Consider the following 19,736-nt stretch of genomic DNA (forward strand, 5'->3'; position numbering starts at 1 on the left):
CCTAGTCTTAGGACAAGCTGCTAGTACTATTATAATCTTGCTGTAAATGAACTAGAGAAGCAATATCAAACGGGGTTCAGAACCTGTATGTATGTCTAATAAACTTGAGGTGCTGGATAACCACTCCCTGGATATAGCTATACTGGCTGACCGGCGGTGTTGTCTCTCACCCTGTTGGGCATCTCCTCAATACCTTAGGTATCATGTATTAATAGGAACCTGGAATCTACTACCTTATACAGGGAGCAATACTCGCATGGCATTGTCCAGGTGGCTGAGCTGTCAAGATTGAGGGGCAACATTGATAACAAGTCAAGGTACGATACAGCTCCATCATCGATGGTATATGCAACACACTCGCGGACATCTCTTGGAGCGGCTGCCTTGCCTCCATGTTCTCAAGGGTTACCTCGCACTTGCATTGAATGCTTCCCGACTGAGGACGCCGACTACAAGCAGCGCTGAGTTTATATCGGACATGACCCTTTTCCATAGCTGTGAATAGAAAAGTAGGTAATAGCTGCACTCGTAGTCCGCGAACCACACGCTCGTACCTACTTTACACGTACCTCAACCGCCCTCCGTGTGAACCAGCAATGCGCCACACGGCTCTAGCGCCCAGCGATCCAAGGACTGGCCCCTTCCAAGATCCCCCTAGGAAGAAACCGAGGCTTGGAAGGGCAAGGCCGTCCATGTACCGTGCACTAGGTACAGTAGGGGAGCGCCACGCGGATCTGGGCTAAACACAAGACGGCAACGAGCAGCAAAAATCTGGCAAGAAACCAGATTGCCATGTTGGCTCCCCTTTGCTAACTTGCTAGCATGCCCATACCATCTCGTCCTTGTCTCGGGGTGGTTCTTCTCATTATTCTCCCCCCTTCTTGTGGATACGCTTGTGAATTTTTTTTTCTTCTGGAATGATTCTGGTAGTGAGGCAAAGACGGGGTTCGTCAAGATGGCACCCTGCTTTCAGCGTTCCAGAATGGTAGTCGAGTGTGTTTTTTGTTGGGCCATGATTGATTCGTGTTCCAAGTTTTCCTTCCTTTTTTCCGTTTCTCTCTGCTTTCCCCCCTCTTGCCTATACCCTCTCATTGGACAGGCTCAATTGGATGGGTGATTCGACAAGCCTCGTCTGCTTCCCCTGCCCGCATGAATAGCCGCATGAAGGATTGAGGTGACCTTGACCTGGTGTATCGATACCTCAGCCCGAGTCCATCGCCCTCATCCGCGAGTACAGGTACCCCAAACCCCCAACCAGCTCGGGTCGCCTGCAGCTTCAGTGCTTCAGTGCGTCTTCTGCAGCGCCCAGCCCCTCTGAACCACCCACCTGATCTTCCCTGGCGCCCACTAACAGCGCTGTACCTACCGACCAGACCTTAGTCGAGGCCCACCCGCTCTCCCATCTTCGGACCATCCATTCGTCCATCCAGAGACGGAGCTGGGCTAAATCGTCCAAACCTCGATCCAGCCTTTCGACGAGATTCGCTCGCATCTGCCCTTCTCGCTCGCCCTGTCCCCGTCCTTTGAAAGCGCCCAGGTTCCCCCAGCGCTCCCTCGCCAGACTCTCTGCGACATCTTTTGCCCGGCTTGCAGACAGATTGGCTGCCCGTGCTCCTGCCAACCCGGCGCACTGCCTCCGTGTCCGGGGCGCCTTTTCGACTTGCGCTTCTGCCGTCGCTCCGGTCCGCTCAGCCAGGCCAGGCCAGCCTAAGCCCGGCTGCCACCACACAATCACCTACTCCCAATCGACACAGATCGAGGCAATCAGCGAATATCGACGGAGACGGAGATTGAGGACGGCCAAGTACAGGGGAGGGGGCATCTTGTCGACGCCCATTTCCGAGCGAGGTCCTGCTGCCTCTGCGACTGCGGCTCGTCGCCTCTGGGCCGCGGCTGAGCCTCGATTGGAGGCGCGTCGCTTCCTCGCATAGTTTCCTCTTCATCTCCCTCCCGACTCCCAGATTGGCCCAAAATGTCTGGCACGGAGGCTTCCGCTGCTCAAGGCGGCGGGGGAAACAATGCCAGCGAATTCGTGAGTAGGACCGCTCTCTGCTCTCTGCTTCAACTACGTCTTACACTCAAGTGCTGATCCAACCATGATGTCAGGTCCGCAAGCTGTTCCGGTAACTGACGATGCGAACCCCAAACGCTCTACAAATGGAACTAACAGTTGCCGTAGCATGCTGGAAGACCCATCGCATCAGGACGTGGCTCGATGGGGGAAAGACGGCGACTCGTTTGTCGTCGTCGAGGTGAGCATTCATGACTGCTGCCACTGTGTTATAGGAGCACTTGCATTGACCCTCAATCTCCAACCAGGGCGAAAAGTTTACCAGGTCCATCCTACCAAAGCATTTCAAGCACAGTAACATGTCCAGCTTCATTCGACAGCTGAACAAGTATGATTTTCACAAAGTGAAGCCATCCGGCGATGGCGATTCCACCTCTCCCAACGGCAACGTAAGTCTGCTTGGCATATGTAGTCTCTCTGAATTGGAGAGCAAGCCATGGCCGTTTGCTTTTTTCTCTGTCGTGGGGCGCGTGAGCTGATGGTCGGGACTTGACGTGCAGGTCCTAGAGTTCAAACATCCCTACTTTCGCGTCGATAGCAAAGATGACCTGGACAACATCCGCCGAAAAGCGCCTGCCACGCGGAAGCCTCAGGTCGCAGAGGACTTCACGACGAGCCAGCATGTCAGCGTCATCTCCGAGCAGCTGACGGCCACACAGCAGCAAGTGCAGCAGCTGCAAGAGCTGTTTGCCGACGTTTCGCAGACTAACAGGCTCCTCGTCAACGAGGTCCTCACCCTGCAGAAAATGCTGAATGCCCAGAAGCAGGCGCAGCACGAGATGCTCAACTACCTCTCTCCTTACAACCATAGCCGGAACAGCGGGATGATGGGCCACTCGATGAACTCGAATGGTGGCATGTCGACCTCGGACGGAGACGAAGCTGTGCCGGAGCTCAGAAGGGCGCGAGAGCTGCTATCCAGTGTCGCGCCCGACACCGTAGCCGATCGTGAGCTTGAGCGCCTGCACGACATTTACGAATCCCCTGCCGACTCGGCAACCATGGTAACGCCCGTATCGATGCCCATGATGCATGACCCCATGAATGATATAAGCCGATATCCCGTATATCCTGTAGGGCAGACCGTCGGCATCGACCCTTTCCACTCGGATCACATCAACAAGATCCCGTACGCCATGCCGAACGAGGGCAGTTCGGGCTCCCTGGACCACCACCACCAGCAGCAGCACACGGCGCAACCGGGAGCACCCAACCAGATGAATAGCGCGTCTGGCCCTGCGGAATCGATGGACAAGCCTGCGTCCTTGTGGGGACCCAAGAAGCCAGTTGTGTTCCTCGTAGAAGACGACGGGACGTGCGCCAAGATTGGCATCAAGTTCCTCAAATCCATGGGCTGTGAAGTCGAACATGCCGTAAGTAGACCGAATCCCCAGCAGAGGAATAGAACGTGGGGACGCTGCGCAGCGTGTGGTCCGCGTTGCATATCAGTCGGGTGTTAGCGGCTAACAACTGCAGATTAACGGAGTGGAAGCCTACAACAGGATCAACGCTGTTGGTCGCGATCACTTTGACCTCATCTTCATGGACATCATCATGCCTAGGTTAGACGGTGTGTCGGCTACCATGTATATCCGCCAGCATTGCCCGACCACGCCCATTATCGCGATGACATCGAATATTCGACCGGACGAGGTGAATGGTTATTTCGAGCACGGTAAGGCATTCGGATATGTGGCGTGTAATCGTTGGGTTCTGAGCTGACCGTCACGCAGGGATGAATGGAGTGTTGGCCAAGCCGTTCACAAAGGAGGGCATGCTCAAGTCTGTCAAAACAAACTTGCAACATCTGTTGAAGAACCCACCCAACCAGTCGGACAACGGGCATGGATCGGGATTTCTCATGAATGTTCCCTACCTGAGCACGACGGGCAATCCCATCAAGTTCGAGTCGCCAACTCCACCCACAGGAGCCAGTGGTTCGAACTGGCCATCAGGCCACATGTCGCAGAACGGAGTTGACCAGGGCTTTGGACTCATGGACGGGAGCAGTCAGTACAACATGACGCAGAGTAGAGGCGCGTACTCGACGATGGATGCTTCCTCGGGCCGTTTATCCGATCACGATAGCCCGCCGGAGAAGCGCCAGCGCCTGAACAACTCGCAACGAAATTATGGTTGATGCCAAGGCTGACGACCATTCTTGTGCATAGAAGTGCTTGTTGGATGGCCGTCTTGTTCTTCCTTGAATTTTTCTTACCTTTTACCGCTTCTCCGGTTCTAGTCTTCCAATTTTCTCTTTTCTTTCGGTTCCAGGTTTCCGTTGTCGGATTTTTGGCTCATTCATTGCATGAAAATCTTGTCACGCGGCGTTATGAGTTGTCGTAAAGCAAAGGGAGGGTTTTTCTACCCCACGTCCGTTCTTGAAGACGGGTCTCATCTGTTGACTTGGGATTTCTGGTTGGAAGGATGATTTCGCATACGGGCTGGATATCTGTCGGGGCAATATATGGCCAATTCCGGAAAGAATAGGAAACACTTCTGTCTTGTCTTGTTTTGAAACAAACGAATATCAGAGTGGACACGAGGTATGCTTGGGAGGACATGGGTTCATGAAAATCGGCTGGAAGTATCAGTGTCCCTCCTGTGGTGAAGCGGTGCCAAGGGCTATCGTAGTCGTGGAGCATGGAAAGCCCGAATTGGCGACTGTCTATGACTCGGAGCCAGTTAATGATAAGATTGTCCGCATGCAAAATATCTCCCGGAAGCTTACTTTTTCGAGATGCCATCGTTGGCTATTTGAGAGGTGAAGTCCCCAAGTGCGACCGGAAGAGACCAAGCTGAAGCAGCCATGGGGAACGAGATCCATTATAATGATCAGTGAGGTCGCCGCAATAACGAAATCAGGTGCGGAGAATCGCGGGCTCAAAGGGTCGGTATGACAAACCGGAGGCCGTCCAAGCTTTTTAAAGACTGGTAATCAAGCAGCCAACCTTCTTCCTCTGCACCGGCTCTTTCTGTCCGTACCCCCTGTTGTGTGGGAGAATGGTATGGACCGAGCGAGATCCGATGTGCACATCTTCAGTAGCGACGTCACTTGACAGACGAGAGAAGCCGGGGGAAGAGTAGAGGACGTCGAATTGAGCTGGGGTTGAGCGAGGTCTCGTTTAGCGCGGCGGAGCAGCATGTCCGGGAGGGCTGTCTAACAAGTAGGATGTATGTAGGTAGTTTATGCGGAACCCACGATGTAAGATGGAGCGGGCACCGACGTCACCTATGGGAGTATAGGGATGCATGAGACAAGGGAAGAGGGCTGGTAGAATGGCGGAAGAAAAGAAAATATAGGCAGGTACCTTAGAAGTGTAGGTAGAAGAAGAAGAGTAAGGTACCTTATCTTAGGGGAAGAAGAATGGGTGAGATGGGAAGACATTGAGGGAGAAAAGAGGAAAGAGAAGGGAGAAGAGAGAAGCGAAGGGCCAAGGAACAGCTCATGCCTTTTGGGGGCAACGAGGTTTATTTGGTACCTGTCTGTAGCCGTTGGATCCGTCCATGGGGTCCCCGATGATGCATGCCGCGGCCTGAGAGCGGTTCTATCGGGGTCTGGACCGCGAGGGAAACAATGGAGATGGGGAAAGAGATTCTGAGCGCTTTCCCGGAGGGCAATTGGATGCTGTTTGCTATCAAATTTTGGGAAGGCGGGGAGGAGGGAGTTGATGACGGTAATTGTTTGCTCTCTCCTTGCAGTGGAACTTGCATTAATGGGTGTTTGCAGTGGCTTTTCCGTCCTGTGCGGCTGTAAGACGTAGGTAATACCCATCCATGTAAGATAAAGCGTACCTCTATGGGAGAGGATCATGATTTGGTAAGATTGATGCAGTTGACAGTTCGACTGTTCTGGGAGATGGATTGTCAATGGGATTTATGTGGCAATTTGATCAGCCGATCTGGAAAAATCAAAATGAAACAAGGAAAGAGAGAGAGAGGATAGAAGAAACGGAAGGAGAAAGCTGTGCCTTCACAACTGTATTGTTTGCTGGCAGGCACCAATGTGAAATCTATCAGGGTGCTTGCTTTCGCACTATTGCTGCCGCATGCTGCTAATGTACTATTACGACAGGTGCTACACTACTAGGTAATTTTGAACAGCAGGAATCAGCCTGCATGTGCCTACTACCTAGCAGCCGGAGGGGGGTTTTTGGTGACCGTGACAGACTCGTAACGTCTAATGTAAGCGCTTTATCAGTGATTTTTTCCCTTATTCATTGACTTTTGCCCTTACAGAAGGGCTTACAGATGCTGTATAGGTCACCAAAAACCACCCTTGGGCTGCTAGGTAGTAGGTAAGGTACGTGTATTTAGTCAGAGCCAAGGGGGCGAGCTCTTGGTCCATCCGAATCGCGAAAGCGATGCAGCAATCAATGCCGTGGCATGGCAATCTGATGCCAAAAGCCAGCCAGTCTGAGCTTTGCGTTGAAGCTACTAACCTGACCTCGCCTAAGTGAACTGGGTGTTACTGTTACTGCTACTGTACGAAGCAGAGACTGCGCCTTGTCAGTCAGCCATGACCAGACGGCGGAAAGGCGTGTAAGTGATACAGTCGGGAGGCGGGTTTGGGGCTGGTAGCACTGACACGAGCGATACGAGGACATTCTTTCTTTTCCTTGTTTCTTTGTGTTTAGATCAACCGTTACTCTGTTCGTTGACGATGAAGAGACAAAAGTGCTACGCAGCCAATAAACTCGATAGCTGACCGGCTCGATACACACGACTGGCTATTGGATGGCAATACGGACAGATTATCTCAGTGGAGAGGGTGATGACAGATGGACTGCTTGCCAAGAGGAATAGTTTGCGACTTGGAACTTTCTAGGCCCTGTATTCTGCGTTTGTCGATGCATGAAGCCGGGAGGAGGATCCTTACCGGGTTGGGTGGCGGGCTTTGCGGTGCGTCTGATTCGGAGACAATCCAAGGATTATTGCCAGCTGAGATGGGCGCGGCATGAGATTGGAACCGGAGAGTTTGTACGAGTAATATATTGCTTTGATTGTGGTGTTGCGATAGAGGCGGTTTCTGTGTATCGGGGCAAAGAGGCACTACCATGGAAATAGTCGGAGACGTGAAGTTGCTATTTTGGTGTCCGAGGCTGGACGCTGGTTGGCGAGAACAGGCGGAGCCGGAGGAGCTTCAGTGCCGCTGCAAAGCTCGGTTGAGCTGAGACCGTTTGAAGTGCTTGGGCGTACCGTCCGACACGGTATCTGCACGGTACACCCGCTGCAGCTGTCAGAGTGGCATTTTCACTTTACGCGTCGAGACGCGTTTCCCGATTTCGTGCCAGCATCTCCCCGCGCAAGTCCAGGGCACTCATCGTGTGCCAAATCCAGGCGCCAAATCAGCCAGTATCCAAGCAATTGGACTCAAATCCTTTCTTTGAAGCGAAATACAGGGAAGACGACGACCGATGCCGCATTCCCTTTCACCCACAAAGGACGAGCAAATGGACGGCGAGGCGGAAGTCCCCAGCAACGCTGCTCCAGCAGACACAGCCGCAGCCGTGGAGGATGTCGACATCGACATGAACGAGGTCGAGGCGCCTTCTGCGGGCCAGGCCGAGCAATCAAAAAAGGAGATCAAGCTCGACGAGCTTTTCGCAGATGACGACTCCGACGACGAGTTTCCGAGCTCAGTACCCGTTAAGCGCGAGGCTGTGAGCTCACCGGCTCGGGCAGCATCCCCTTCGTATGTGCTCGCCTTTGTGTGATCGAGGCTGTCTAAGCTGACCTTGTGTGCGTGCTCAGAGCCATGCCAGCTTCGGATCCAGAGGTCATGCGCAGCTTTTACCAGCGGCTCTTCCCTTGGCGACAGCTCTTCCAATGGCTGAACCACAGCCCAACGCCGTCGAATGACTTTGGCAATCGCGAATTTGCCTTTACTTTGCAAAACGACGCATATTTGCGTTACCAGTCCTTTGCAACAGCCGATCTGTAAGCCGGACCCTGGTCAAGCACAAAGTCGTCAAGGAATGGCCAATTACTGACGATGCGTTAGGCTACGGAAAGACGTCCTCCGTCTTATGCCCTCCCGTTTCGAAATCGGCCCCGTTTACACGACGAACCCTCGAGACCGCAAGACGCTGCGCAACTCATCTGCCTTTAAGCCGCTGTCGAAAGAGCTGTGCTTTGATATCGATTTGACCGACTACGACGACATCCGAACGTGCTGCGACAAGGCCACAATCTGCAACAAGTGCTGGCAGTTCATGACCATGGCCATCAAGGTCGTTGATGTGGCATTGCGAGATGACTTTGGCTTCAAACACATCATGTGGGTGTACTCTGGACGAAGAGGAGCCCACGCCTGGGTATGCGACAAGAAGGCTCGGTCGTTGGACGACCAGAAGCGCAGGGCTATCGCGAATTATCTGGAAGTGATCAGGGGCGGCTCTCAGAGTGGCAAAAAGGTCAATGTTAAGAGGCCGCTGCACCCTCACCTCAGGTACGTGGAAATTGTTTTGACTCAGCATGTTGTGGCGAGCTGCTCACAAGGGTTTCAGCCGGAGTCTCGATATTCTCAAGACGCACTTCCAGGAGGACGTACTGGCCGTCCAGGATCCTTGGGCAACGGATGAACAAGCCCAGAAGCTGCTGCAACTTCTTCCCGACCGCAATCTCAACGAATCATTACGCCGCAAGTGGGAGGCCGCTCCTGGGCGGTCATCGACATCCAAATGGGCTGACATTGACGCCGTTGCCAAGACCGGTGCAAGCAAGCATCTGGACTCGAAAGCACTACTCGAAGCCAAGCAGGACATTGTACTGGAATACACCTATCCTCGCCTCGATATCGAAGTCAGCAAGAAGCTGAACCATTTGCTCAAGAGCCCCTTTGTCGTGCATCCAGGCACAGGGCGCGTCTGTGTGCCCATTGATACCAAGGCCTTGGAAGACTTTGACCCTCTTGGCGTGCCCACGGTACAGAGCTTGCTTGCGGAAATCGATAGCTGGAAGGGCGCAGAGGACGGTGAAGATGGTGACGACAAATCCCACGTCAAGATTGCGGACTGGGAAAAGACCAGCCTCAAGCCGTATGTCGAGCAATTCCGGTCATTTGTGTCCGGGATTCTCAAGGACGAAGGGACGGCAAGAGTGAAGAGAGAGCGAGAGGATGATTCAATGGAATTCTGAAAAGCGTGTCATGAGGGAGAATCAGGGTTCCGTTGGTGACGCACAGGGCCATCAAACGGAATTGCATATAAAGGGGAGTATATATATTTTCTGCAACAGGCATTGGGTATGGATCTTGCTTGGTATTACTCCTGACGCTGCATGCAGCCGGTTCGCCTTTTCTATGATGTCTCTTCTACCTGTTCGGCTTTGTTTGCATCTCCAACATCTGTCGCTGCCTCTGCTTGGGGGGGATCTTGTGCTTTACTTTCTGACGCCTCGGCCTCTCCGGCCTCCTTTTCCTCTTCATCCTGCTCCTCCTCCTCGGCCTCACTCGCCTCGGCTTCACCTTCGCCAGCATCTTCGCCAGCCTCCTCGCCTCTCAACCGGCCGCCCTTCCTCTTCGGAATGACGCTCAAGAAAGCCTGCCCCCAGTCGCCGCACTCCAGCCACTTGAGCATAATCTCCACAACGTGGTTCGTCGCTAGGACCTGCCGGCTCTGCATCACCATGAACTGGCCAATTGGCAGCTTGGCCGTTCGAATGCCCTTTTCCCGCGCGCGACGATAGCAGAGGCCCTTTTCGCGATTCTTGTCGACCAGCCCGCCAACAATGTAGCATGTGTTGGGTTCTAACCGCTCAAGCGTGTACGGAGAGTCTGAAGACAGATACACAACGTCCTTGTTGGCCTCATCCAGAGGAGGCTCGGGATCGGGAAGAGGGAAAGGATCAGTCTCGTCACGCGTCCACGCCGGCTTTTCGTCGAGACTGCGCTGCAGCGACTCAATCATCTCGCCTCCACTCCCATCAGCGGCATTCATCTTCTCGCGAACCTTGGCCGCACAACTCAAGAAGTCGCCGTCATCAAACCAGATGCCCTTCCACTTCTTATGCTGCGCACCCAGCACCTCGTTGAATCTCTTGGCAATCCCCTTGTTGAAGCCCGCGACCCAGAGATGCGCGCGGTACCGCGCCTGCTTGTTGTCCGAGTACGCGCGCGTGACCTGGCTCGACAGCGACACGCGCTCCTTGTCCATCATATACTCCTCAAAGTCGCAGTCAATGACGATGCCCACGGGGACGAGCGTCGACGGCGTCTTCTTCTTCTGCAGGTCCTGGGGGTCGACGCCCTGGGCGATGAGGGCGGCGCGCTCCGAGCGGGCGCGCGTCTTGCGCTCGTGGCGCTTCTCCTTGCGGCGCTTGCGGCGGTCATCCTTGCCGGCTTCCCATTCTTCCTGCTTGCGGAGGCGCTTGAGGGCGTTTTTGGACATGGGCGGATTTGCTGGGGCTGTTGTGGGCGCGCTGGAGGAGGTGATGGTGGTGGTGGTGGCTATCTGCGCCTCTTCTTGGGGAGTGCCCATTGGTTCTGAGGGAGGTTGTTGCGCTTCTGCTTCCAGGGAGCTCATTTTCTTGCGGATTCGGTGATGTTGTGAGGTTATGGACGTGTTTCCAGATGAGCTCTTGTAGCAAGAGTATACGAGAAGACTAGAGGCCTCGGATTGGAGCTTCGCGAATCTGAACTTGACTGCTGCTGGTCTTGTTCGTGTGAGAACAAGCTGAGGGATTCTCATGCAGTGACGAGTCACAGAAGCTTTGTAGACGCGATATCTGAAAGTTTCAGAGTGTAGAGGGACAATCGATCAGACAAGAGAAATTATCGGCATTCACAATGGGCCAAGGAGTGCCTTTAGCCGTCTTATATCGTCAAAAATTTGACATCTTATACAACTTTTGGTATGAAGCAATCTTTTGCACCTCCAGCCTCTTGGTGGGTTGGTGGGGCCTTGAAAGTATCTACGTACCGATAATGCGGGACATTGCCCGCCAGCAACTCCCGTCCAATCAGACCAGCCCAATTGATGACACCAGTCCAATCACGTGATACGTATCCCGGAGGCATCAAGGCCGCAAGAATAGTGTCAAAACAAGCTCCTCCTCCTTCTTCCCAGTTCCCATCACCAACCCCGGCGAGCCACCCAAGCCCGCAATTCCCGCACGAACCGCCATGGCGAAGCCGTACGTGCCGCACGACGTCCTCGACGAGACGGCCAAGACCTCGCTGGTCGGCCTGGGCAGCGGCTTCTTCATCGCCGCCATCCAGAATGCCCTGTCCAAGCGCAATGTGGGCGCCATGAGCGTCTTTACGCGGGGAGCTCCCATTATCGGCATCTGCGGTATGGCTTGAATATTTCTCTTGTCCCAATTGGGCTGGAACCGCCCTCTTTGGAGGGCGGTGATGATGGGGACTCGTGTGTTCTTTAGCTGACGGTGGGTTTGTGTTGTCTAGCTGCTGGTCCCGGTGCCTATGCTTTCTTCTCCCGAACGATGATGAACCTGCGTGAGAAGGAGGATGCTTGGGCCGCTGCCTTTGGAGGATTCATGTGCGGTAGTGTCCTCGGACTTCCCTGTAAGGGATCCCCTTCTGAACTTCTATCCGGTTCTCGGCAATAGCGGACGTTAACCTCTTCTCTTGCTCTTACACAGTCAAGCGCATGCCCATTGTGATGGCCCTTGGTGCCTTTGTCGGTACCGCTCAGGGCCTGTTCCACGTTGCTGGTGGACGCCTGGACAGCTTCTACAAGGAGGAGGATGAGTTTGAGCGCAGAGAGACGGTCCGACGGACGACCCGGTTGCCCGTTGAGCAGACAGTTGCCGAGATTGGCGAGGGACGAGGTAAGTTTTGCACTTGTTTGAGGTCCCTTATAGTTCAAGCTATGGGATCTCTGCTTCTCAGCGAGCTAACACTGCGACACAGGCATTCGTCCTCCTGGCTACGAGGAGCGGAGACGACAGCTGATTAAGGAAAAGTACGGCTTCGAGGTCAACCCCGTGAGCGCCACTGTTGAGGGCAGCCAGTGAATCACGGGGAAGAGTTCCGAGAAGAAAGAATGAAAAAAAGTATCAAAAGTCAAAGAATCAAAACCAGCCAGCTGCCAACGATTTGAGGTGAGTCCACGGCAGCTTGTACATATATTTTTTTTGCATCTCGTTCCAGTGCGGAAGAGATGCGGTGCTAGATAATCGGATTTTTCGTTTCTGTTGTTCGTTCCATTTGTTGCGTCTGCGTCACAACCACCGTTGCTGTCTGCATGTGGCTTGACGAGATGTTCTCATGAAAAGGTACGTTTCTCTTTTCCTTTCTATCTAAATCCCTATTTATTCTGCGTTTTGAATTATTATCCATTTCCATGATGAAATCTCTTCAGAGGCTGTTTATGATATCGATGATTAATTATCACCATATCTACATTGTTATTGTCTGATGGAATCTCTCTTATACATCTCTTTTTCATTCATCTGCTACTTGTCCCGAATAGCAGGCTGACATATCAGATCGACAGGCTCTGGAAATCAACAACAAGTTCACCCAAAGTAGACTCGACGAGGCTTGCATTTTTCCAATTCAGATATAGGCATATTTTCATGCTATGTACCCATGTTTCTGATGTATATCCCGTACCATGAACAATGAAAGGGTTCGTGCCCAATAAATACCGTCATTCCCAACTCCAGACGCTGTTAAATGCGAGACCACTACACTAAATGTCGTTTCTTTCTTTGTTTAAGCAAAGATATCGCTTTTGATTGCTTGCTCCCGTATCGTGTCCCATATGAGTCCCCTTCAGAGCGCCTTGACAGATTGAAAGAACGGATTGGCAAGCAGCTTCTCATCCGCGGCCACCAACTCCTTCAGCTTGGCCACCTGCTCCTCCTTGCTCACAAGCCCCCCGTTCCTCACCGCGTCCTTCCACTCGACGAGCACCTTCTTGAGCATGGCGCTCCCCTGCTCGACGTCCTCGGTGCTGTAGCTCACGCCGAGGTCCTCGTGCTTGGTCGTAAAGTCCTCGAGCTCGTCCGCCTTGCGCTTGGCCATGCGGACGACCTTGTCCGGGAAGCGCACGAGCTCGGCGACGTGGATGCCGAAGCTCTGGTCGCAGATGCCGGGCTCGACCTTGTACAGCAGCGTCACCTCGCGCTTGGCGTTGACGTCGTCGCCGCCGCTGTTGGTGCCGCTGATGTGCGCCGTGACGTGCATGTTCTTGACCTGCGGGTACTGGTCGGCCAGGGCGGTGAGCTCGTGGAAGTGCGTTGCGAACATGGCGAAGCAGCCAATTTCCTTGACAATGTGCTCGGATATGGCCCAGGCCAGGCCGAAGCCGTCGTAGGTCGAGGTGCCGCGGCCGAGCTCGTCGATGATGATGAGCGACTCGGCCGTGGCGGACTTGAGGATGTTGGCCGTTTCGAGCATCTCCGCCATGAAGGTCGAGACGCCCTTGAGCTGCGAATCCGAAGCGCCGACGCGGGCGAGGATGGAGTCAAAGATGGTGAGCTCGGCCTCGGAGCAGGGCACGAAAGAGCCGACCTGGGCCATGAGGGCAATGACGCCCGCTTGGCGAATGTAGGTCGATTTGCCGCCCATGTTGGGTCCGGTGATGATGAGGAACGAGGACTTGTCCCGCGTGAGCTCCACGTCGTTGGTGATGAACTGGACGTCGTCCTGGAGCTCCATGCAGGGGTGGCGAGCCGCGGTGAGCTTGGTCTGGCCTTCACCGCGGGGATGAATCTTGGGTCGGACGTAGGCTTCAGGGGCGTGCACCGCGGCGTGGGAGAGCGAGACGATGACGTCTAGGTGAGCCAGCACGCCGGCAAGGCGCTCCAGGACTGGGCAATACGAGGACGCTACCTGGACGACCTCGTTCACCAGGCTGCTCTGGGTGCGGTTGTAGTTCTGCGAGAGCTGGTCGTGCTCACGGCGGTAGGCCTGCAGCTGCTTTGTGGTAAAGTAGACGCCGTTCTTCTGGGTTGAGCATTCCAGATACTTTGACTTGCCACGGATGCAGCCAGCCTCTTGCCGTGTCAGACGCATGCACACACCATGAACCTTGTGATTTGCTTCGAGAAAGATCTTCTTGTCGGCCTCTTGGTCGAGGTCGCGTGCGGCGTTGTTGAACTCTTGCCTGATATCGCGATCGAGCTGATCAAGCTTCTTACGGATGATTCGCAAGCTCTGATCGTACTCTGGCTTGATGATGTACTCGTGCCGGTCCAGGGCATCGAGGTCCACGGTCTGCTCCACCATCTCCTGGAGTTTGCCGAGACTATCGGACAGCTCGCGGAGCTTGTTGGTGTAAGCATCGTCCAGGGGATCTTTATACGCCTCGTCCATGACTCCCTCCAAGGTGCCGATGAAGCCCGGCAGGCGGATGACAACCTGATAGGCGCGGACGACATCCTCCAGGTTGGCTTTACCGCGTTGGAACTTCTTCGACAGGCGGTACAGGTCGGGGACAGATCTTAGGTGCTCTTCCTGCATGGTCTGCCGAAGCTCGGTGTCGGTGAAGAAAGCCTCAACGAGCTGTTGCCTCTTTTCAATCTCATCCTTGCTCATCAACGGCTGCTTCAGCCACTGCGCCAAAAGACGGCTGCCCACGGGGGTCTTGCAGTGGTTGAGCACGCCGTAGATGCTCATCGTCTTGGAGCCGTCTCGCGGGCCCGGCATGAGATTGAGGGCTTTGAGAGCGGCAGCGTCGAGCTTCATGTAGTGAGCCAAGTCGTGCTGATAGAGCTGATATTGGCCAAAGTTGGAGGCATCCTGTAGGGCGCCGATGTACTTGATCAGGCATGCTGCCGAGCCCATGGCCAGCTTAAGGTCCGTCTGGGGCAGCATGGCAACTGACTTTTCGTCCTTCAACAGGCGAGCCAGGTCTTGTTCGATATCCTTGATGCCAAAGTCACCAGCAGGGCGCTCGGCCAGAGCGACACCACAGTTGTTGATGATTTGTCTAATCTTTGCCAATTCAGGGTCCTTTTCCTTCTCTCTGTCGCCCTTCTCGTACTGAATAAGGCACTCTCGGACACCCAGCTGGATGATGAGAGACTCCAGGTTCGAGTAGAGGTCATTGTCGAGGAACTCACTGACACCAAGCTCTCGAACGCTGGCGTCAGCAAAGCAGACACCGACGGCCCGTGCCTCGGAAGCCTTTGCGGATATCTTGATAGCCATGATCATGGGTGCCGAGTCGATCTGGCCACCAAGCTCGTCTTCCACATCTTGCAGGTTTCCCGGGGATGCCTGCTTGACGCACTTCCAATTCATGCGACCGCTCGGACTCTGCCAGATCTCGACTCTCTTGCCCAGCTTGAAGAGGGCCTCGCGGAGGAACTGCCGAAAGACGGTGGTGGATATCGTGACGGAGGGGAGACCCGTGTGGTCATTCTTGCCGAGTTGTCGGACAACGGACGTCGTTTTGTAGACCTGGATGCGTTGGGTTGCGTTAGAAGAGGCGCGAACTGGTCAGGGCAGGTTGACGAGAACGACGGATGTCGTACTGTTTTGGCAATGAACATGGCATCGCTTCCGTGGGCGGTGTACCAGTCGCCTCTGTCGAATATCCGCACGGCATCGTCGCCGATGTCTGGGAGAGACTTGAAGAAGCGGATGAAGCCGCCCTCGTCGTCGACCTGTGCTCAATGTCAGCTTTGGAACTCGGCCCAGCTTGGATCCAGACATGCCTTGAGCTCGGGTCTTGAGGCCATGATGTGTGAGTGATGGAGGATGATCCGTAAAGAGACAGTTCCAAACCCTCTTTTTTCTCTAGCCGAAAGGACAAGAGTAACCAGAGTCGAATCAAGTCATGGAGGCGCTGCGGATGAAAGCCTGCAAAATTCCCTGTCGCGTGTCTTGGAGGGGAGACGCGTCTAAATGCTGCAATCAATTAAAAAGCCCAAGTCGAGGTGACGCGAAGTGCGGGATTAGGTAATCGCCTCTTGCCTCGGTCAAGGACCAGCTCCAGGTGAAGCATCTGCTGTTGCTCTCGAACATGCATCAGCTGGTTTGTGCCATCCTTTTCGGCTGTCAGTGTTGGCATATTCTTTCTAGCAGTGCTGCTAGGTATATGCTATCGTCCGGTGTATAAATATCGGTCAATTCGCTCTGCGTGGGTTCTCGAATCTGCGCAATTCTGGAAAGCTGCTGCCACCACATCCCAAGCGTCACACAGCTCGACTGCACCCTGATGACCAGGTGAACTACCGGGATACGTATACCGATTGCTCGTTACTCGATCATTCAACATGGATAATCATGTGGCTGCAAATGTGCTTGGAACAGCGGGTGCTGTAAGTGTCCCTCTCACGCCTTACTACCTAGACTGAGACATTCATCAGAGAATCAAGGGTCTATCTCGGAACTGAGCTAAGGATGTGGTCAATAATAGGTCTGCTGGTCTGTACAGGTAGAGAGCCATTCGATATCCCGTGAAGAAATGGATCAGACCTCCATACTAACGCAAAGACAGCTTATCCCCCAGATCATCATCAACTACCGTCGCCATGACACCACCGGCCTGCAGCCCTCGATGATGATGCTGTGGGCTTGTGCAGGTGTTCCGCTTGGGGTGTACAACATCACCAAGAACTTCAACGTTGCCCTGCGCATCCAGCCCCAGATTCTGACGTTTCTGAGCCTGGTTACCTGGGCTCAGTGTCGCTATTACGACAAGGCAAGCCCATGGCCCCATTACCTATTCTTGTTATCAAGCCATGACATCAATCACTAACACGGGGCTCAAACAACAGAAGTGGCCCGTTTCTCGCTGTCTTTTGGTAGCCACTCCCATCGCTCTTCTCATGGCCGCTACACAGGCTGCCCTCATCTTTGCTCTCCGAGCAGCTCATTCCTCGCATCTCACGTGGCCGGACACCCTCATGGCAGTTCTCTCAGCTGCTCTCCTCGCTGCTGGCGTGCTCAGACACTACTGGGATATCTACGTCCATCGATCAGTCCGCGGGATCTCATTCATCTTCGTGGGAATCGATGCCGGCGGCGATCTATTCTCCCTCATCTCAGTCTTCTTCCAGCCGGAACTGGACGTCCTCGGCATGGTGATATACGGGACTGAGTTGGTCCTCTGGATAGGCGTGTTCGCTTGTGGCGGATATTTCAACCTTCTCCCCTGGATCAAGCAGCATTTCGAGACGCCATCGCAATCAGAGCTTCACGAGGGTCGCAGTTCCCATGAGTTATCTGCAAATCCCAGTTCCAGGTCACCCCGCGCCATCTCCCTTCGGAACATTCCGTCGTCCACGTCCGTCTTCAGAACGCCCTCAAGTGAGTTGGCGGTTGCACGAGCTAGAACTGGCTTTCATGACACCGCAGATGAGAGCGTCACAGTATCACCGAGATGAGCCGAATATTGCCGCCACTTCTTGTGCGCTGTATGCTAAGCAGATTTGTATCACTGCTGCCTGGCTGCATCCTGAAGAATCATATCGGCCGCCTTCTCCGCAATGGCATACACCGTCGCCTGTATATGCGCTCCTATTTGCAGCGGCATGATGCTGGCATCTACTACTCGCAGGCTCTCGACGCCAAGAACCTTCAGCCTCTCATCTACGACTCCTCCTCGAACTCCCGCGTGGCCGCCCAAGGCGCATGTGCCAACAGCATGCATCGCCATACCGGTGTGGTCAACGATCCATTTCCTCATGGCTTCGTCGTCACCATAAAAGCTGGCCGGGGGGTGAACAAGTTGTTTCACAATGCTGCTCATATGTGGCGCAAGGAGGATCTCCCGAGCAAAGCGGGTTGACTCCAACATGACCTCGAGGTCGAGTTCGCCCGTGGGCCCCTGATAAAACCCGGGATCGATGACTGGATCCTCCCTCTGAGAGGGGGCTGGCTGAATGTGAACTGAGCCAACGGAGAAAGAATACTGCAGAATCTGGTACAGCGTGGCGAGTTTCCTTCCACTCTCCGCCAAGCGCCCAGCGCCGAGCTTGAAGATGTATTCTATCTGACCACGTTTATCGGTGCATCTCAGGCGCTCCTCTAGGATGGCCTTCTTCTCTGCAGAGAATTCGGTCAAGGCTTGGACTCGAGAACACAACTTGTCCAACGTATCTTGCGGAATGTATCTGGCAAGAGGCACAAAGGCATAGTGTCCAAAAACGTGGGCAAGGCTGCCGGTTTTGTCCCGGGCAAACTGTTCACGAGCTGCAGCCGCAAAATCTGCGTCAAGGAAGAGATCGTCGCTGTTCTCAAGCCCTGGATCATGTTCCACGATGGCATGGATTGCTGTGTATCTACATTAGCACGACAACCCTGATTGATCTGCCGACTGGTAGAGTGGAAACAGGCACGTACCCTTGTGCTCCTGCAAGTTTTCTCCCACCATAGGACTTTCGACTTTGACGGCAATGCCGGCGCGAGACAGAATCTCAGGGTTGCCTACGCCGGAAAGCTCTAGGATCTGCGGAGACTTGATAGTTCCAGCGGATAGGATGACTTCCCGCGATGCTGAGACGACGTATTCCTGGTTTCCGTGTATGAATCGGACTCCAGAGGCTACATATCCATCGCTGGTCTTGTCGAGAACAATGTCCTGGACTGTGGCCTGGGTCATTATGTGAAGGTCGGACCCGGCCAAGGCGCAGTAGTTGGTGGCAAAGGACCGGGTCATTGTGCGCGGATCAATGTTGTTGATGTTTGTCCACACCCCGGCAATCGATCCAGCGGCATGAGCCGAGTTTGTCTTGACGCCTAGCGAGTTGAGCGTGTTGGACCAGAGGCGATGTCTCGGTGGGATATGAGTAGTATATGAGATGTGGATGGGGCCCGAATAGCCAAAGGAGTCGGGATCGTATCGAATGTCCTCTTCGGCTTGAACAGCAGGGCTAGGCGGGTGGAACGTTTCTGACTTTTTGAAATAAGGTCTATGAGGCAGAGGGTCCCAAGATGGAACCAAGATCAATATCCTCCGTCACCGCAACTCAAGTTCAAGAAGGGCTTACAGCAAGTCATCCCATCCCCATCCAGGGTTGCCCAGCACCTCCCACGCATCATAATCCTCTCTGCTGGCTCGGCACCAAGTCATGAAGTTGATGGCGCTTGATCCTCCAAGGGCCTTTCCCCGCGGGCACATGAGCGTCTTCCCTCCAACTTCAGCCAGTGGTGCCGATCTGAACTTCCAGTCGATCTCGCTACCCAACGACTTCCCGAAATAGCCGGGGATATCGACGTCTTCGCGGCCATTTACCGGTCCTCCAGCCTCGATGACTCCAACAGTGAACCGTCCGTCTTGGGCTAGACGAGATGCGACAACCAGGCCAGCGGTTCCGCCTCCGATGACGAGGAAGTCAAAGGACTGGCGGGTGAAGTCTTCGATGGAGACGATTTGCATGTTGGTAGGGAGTCTGATGGACTACGAATGGGAGTATGAATGCGAATGAGATGTAAATGGTATTGCTTGTCGATTCTCAATGCATCATTCTCAAAGTACGACTTATATACATGTTGTTGCGACTTAGTGCTGACTTGGACACAGCAACAGATCAATAGTCTGGTCCAATATCACGGACTTTGGGCCAAGACGCAGCAGCAATCAAACTAAGTCCGTACCGTGTCCCGTACCAAACGTTCATATATCCGGCCGTTAGCCAAAGGTTCCAAAAGAGATCCCCCTTCTCATCTGCTAGGCTGTGATCATTACGCAGATGTCTCACTACGGCATTGCGAGCTCAGTCGATGATTGGCTTGTAGACGCAG

At 54.1% G+C, this 19,736-nt stretch overlaps 7 protein-coding genes across 7 annotated transcripts; 4 read left to right on the top strand and 3 right to left on the bottom strand.

Moving 5' to 3' along the window:
- Nucleotides 1–1,972: 1,972 nt before the first annotated feature.
- Nucleotides 1,973–4,245, top strand: TRIREDRAFT_47635 (stress response regulator; the record flags this gene model as incomplete). The annotated part of the gene is made up of 7 exons (XM_006964813.1): nt 1,973–2,032; nt 2,107–2,123; nt 2,180–2,252; nt 2,320–2,460; nt 2,572–3,444; nt 3,548–3,746; nt 3,805–4,245. The coding sequence occupies 7 exons, from the start codon at nt 1,973–1,975 to the stop codon at nt 4,209–4,211; spliced, it is 1,770 nt and encodes a 589-aa protein (XP_006964875.1). The 3' UTR covers nt 4,212–4,245.
- A 3,436-nt stretch (nt 4,246–7,681) lies between these two features.
- TRIREDRAFT_121573 (DNA primase, small subunit) lies at nt 7,682–9,231 on the top strand (the record flags this gene model as incomplete). The annotated part of the gene is made up of 4 exons (XM_006964862.1): nt 7,682–7,734; nt 7,826–8,011; nt 8,076–8,522; nt 8,581–9,231. 4 exons carry the CDS (start codon nt 7,682–7,684, stop codon nt 9,209–9,211), a joined length of 1,317 nt encoding a protein of 438 aa, XP_006964924.1. The 3' UTR covers nt 9,212–9,231.
- Nucleotides 9,232–9,372: 141 nt separating this feature from the next.
- TRIREDRAFT_60855 (uncharacterized protein) lies at nt 9,373–10,551 on the bottom strand (the record flags this gene model as incomplete). Its single annotated transcript, XM_006965022.1, has 1 exon — nt 9,373–10,551. One exon carries the CDS (start codon nt 10,549–10,551, stop codon nt 9,373–9,375), a length of 1,179 nt encoding a protein of 392 aa, XP_006965084.1.
- Nucleotides 10,552–11,195: 644 nt separating this feature from the next.
- TRIREDRAFT_106834 (uncharacterized protein) lies at nt 11,196–12,049 on the top strand (the record flags this gene model as incomplete). Its single annotated transcript, XM_006964863.1, has 4 exons — nt 11,196–11,364; nt 11,478–11,597; nt 11,675–11,863; nt 11,946–12,049. 4 exons carry the CDS (start codon nt 11,196–11,198, stop codon nt 12,047–12,049), a joined length of 582 nt encoding a protein of 193 aa, XP_006964925.1.
- Nucleotides 12,050–12,812: 763 nt separating this feature from the next.
- On the bottom strand, nt 12,813–15,655 carry TRIREDRAFT_61042 (DNA mismatch repair protein; the record flags this gene model as incomplete). Its single annotated transcript, XM_006965023.1, has 2 exons — nt 12,813–15,446; nt 15,521–15,655. Coding segments are annotated over 2 exons (2,769 nt in total), but the record flags the coding sequence as incomplete, so codon positions are not given.
- Nucleotides 15,656–16,551: 896 nt separating this feature from the next.
- On the top strand, nt 16,552–17,377 carry TRIREDRAFT_61222 (uncharacterized protein; the record flags this gene model as incomplete). Its single annotated transcript, XM_006964864.1, has 2 exons — nt 16,552–16,675; nt 16,731–17,377. 2 exons carry the CDS (start codon nt 16,552–16,554, stop codon nt 17,375–17,377), a joined length of 771 nt encoding a protein of 256 aa, XP_006964926.1.
- Nucleotides 17,378–17,427: 50 nt separating this feature from the next.
- On the bottom strand, nt 17,428–19,371 carry TRIREDRAFT_61066 (GMC oxidoreductase; the record flags this gene model as incomplete). Its single annotated transcript, XM_006965024.1, has 3 exons — nt 17,428–18,266; nt 18,336–18,904; nt 18,983–19,371. The coding sequence occupies 3 exons, from the start codon at nt 19,369–19,371 to the stop codon at nt 17,428–17,430; spliced, it is 1,797 nt and encodes a 598-aa protein (XP_006965086.1).
- Nucleotides 19,372–19,736: the final 365 nt, after the last annotated feature.

The sequence above is a fragment of the Trichoderma reesei genome, assembly GCF_000167675.1.
Source record: "Trichoderma reesei QM6a unplaced genomic scaffold TRIREscaffold_8, whole genome shotgun sequence".
NCBI classification, from domain to species: Eukaryota; Fungi; Ascomycota; class Sordariomycetes; order Hypocreales; family Hypocreaceae; genus Trichoderma; species Trichoderma reesei.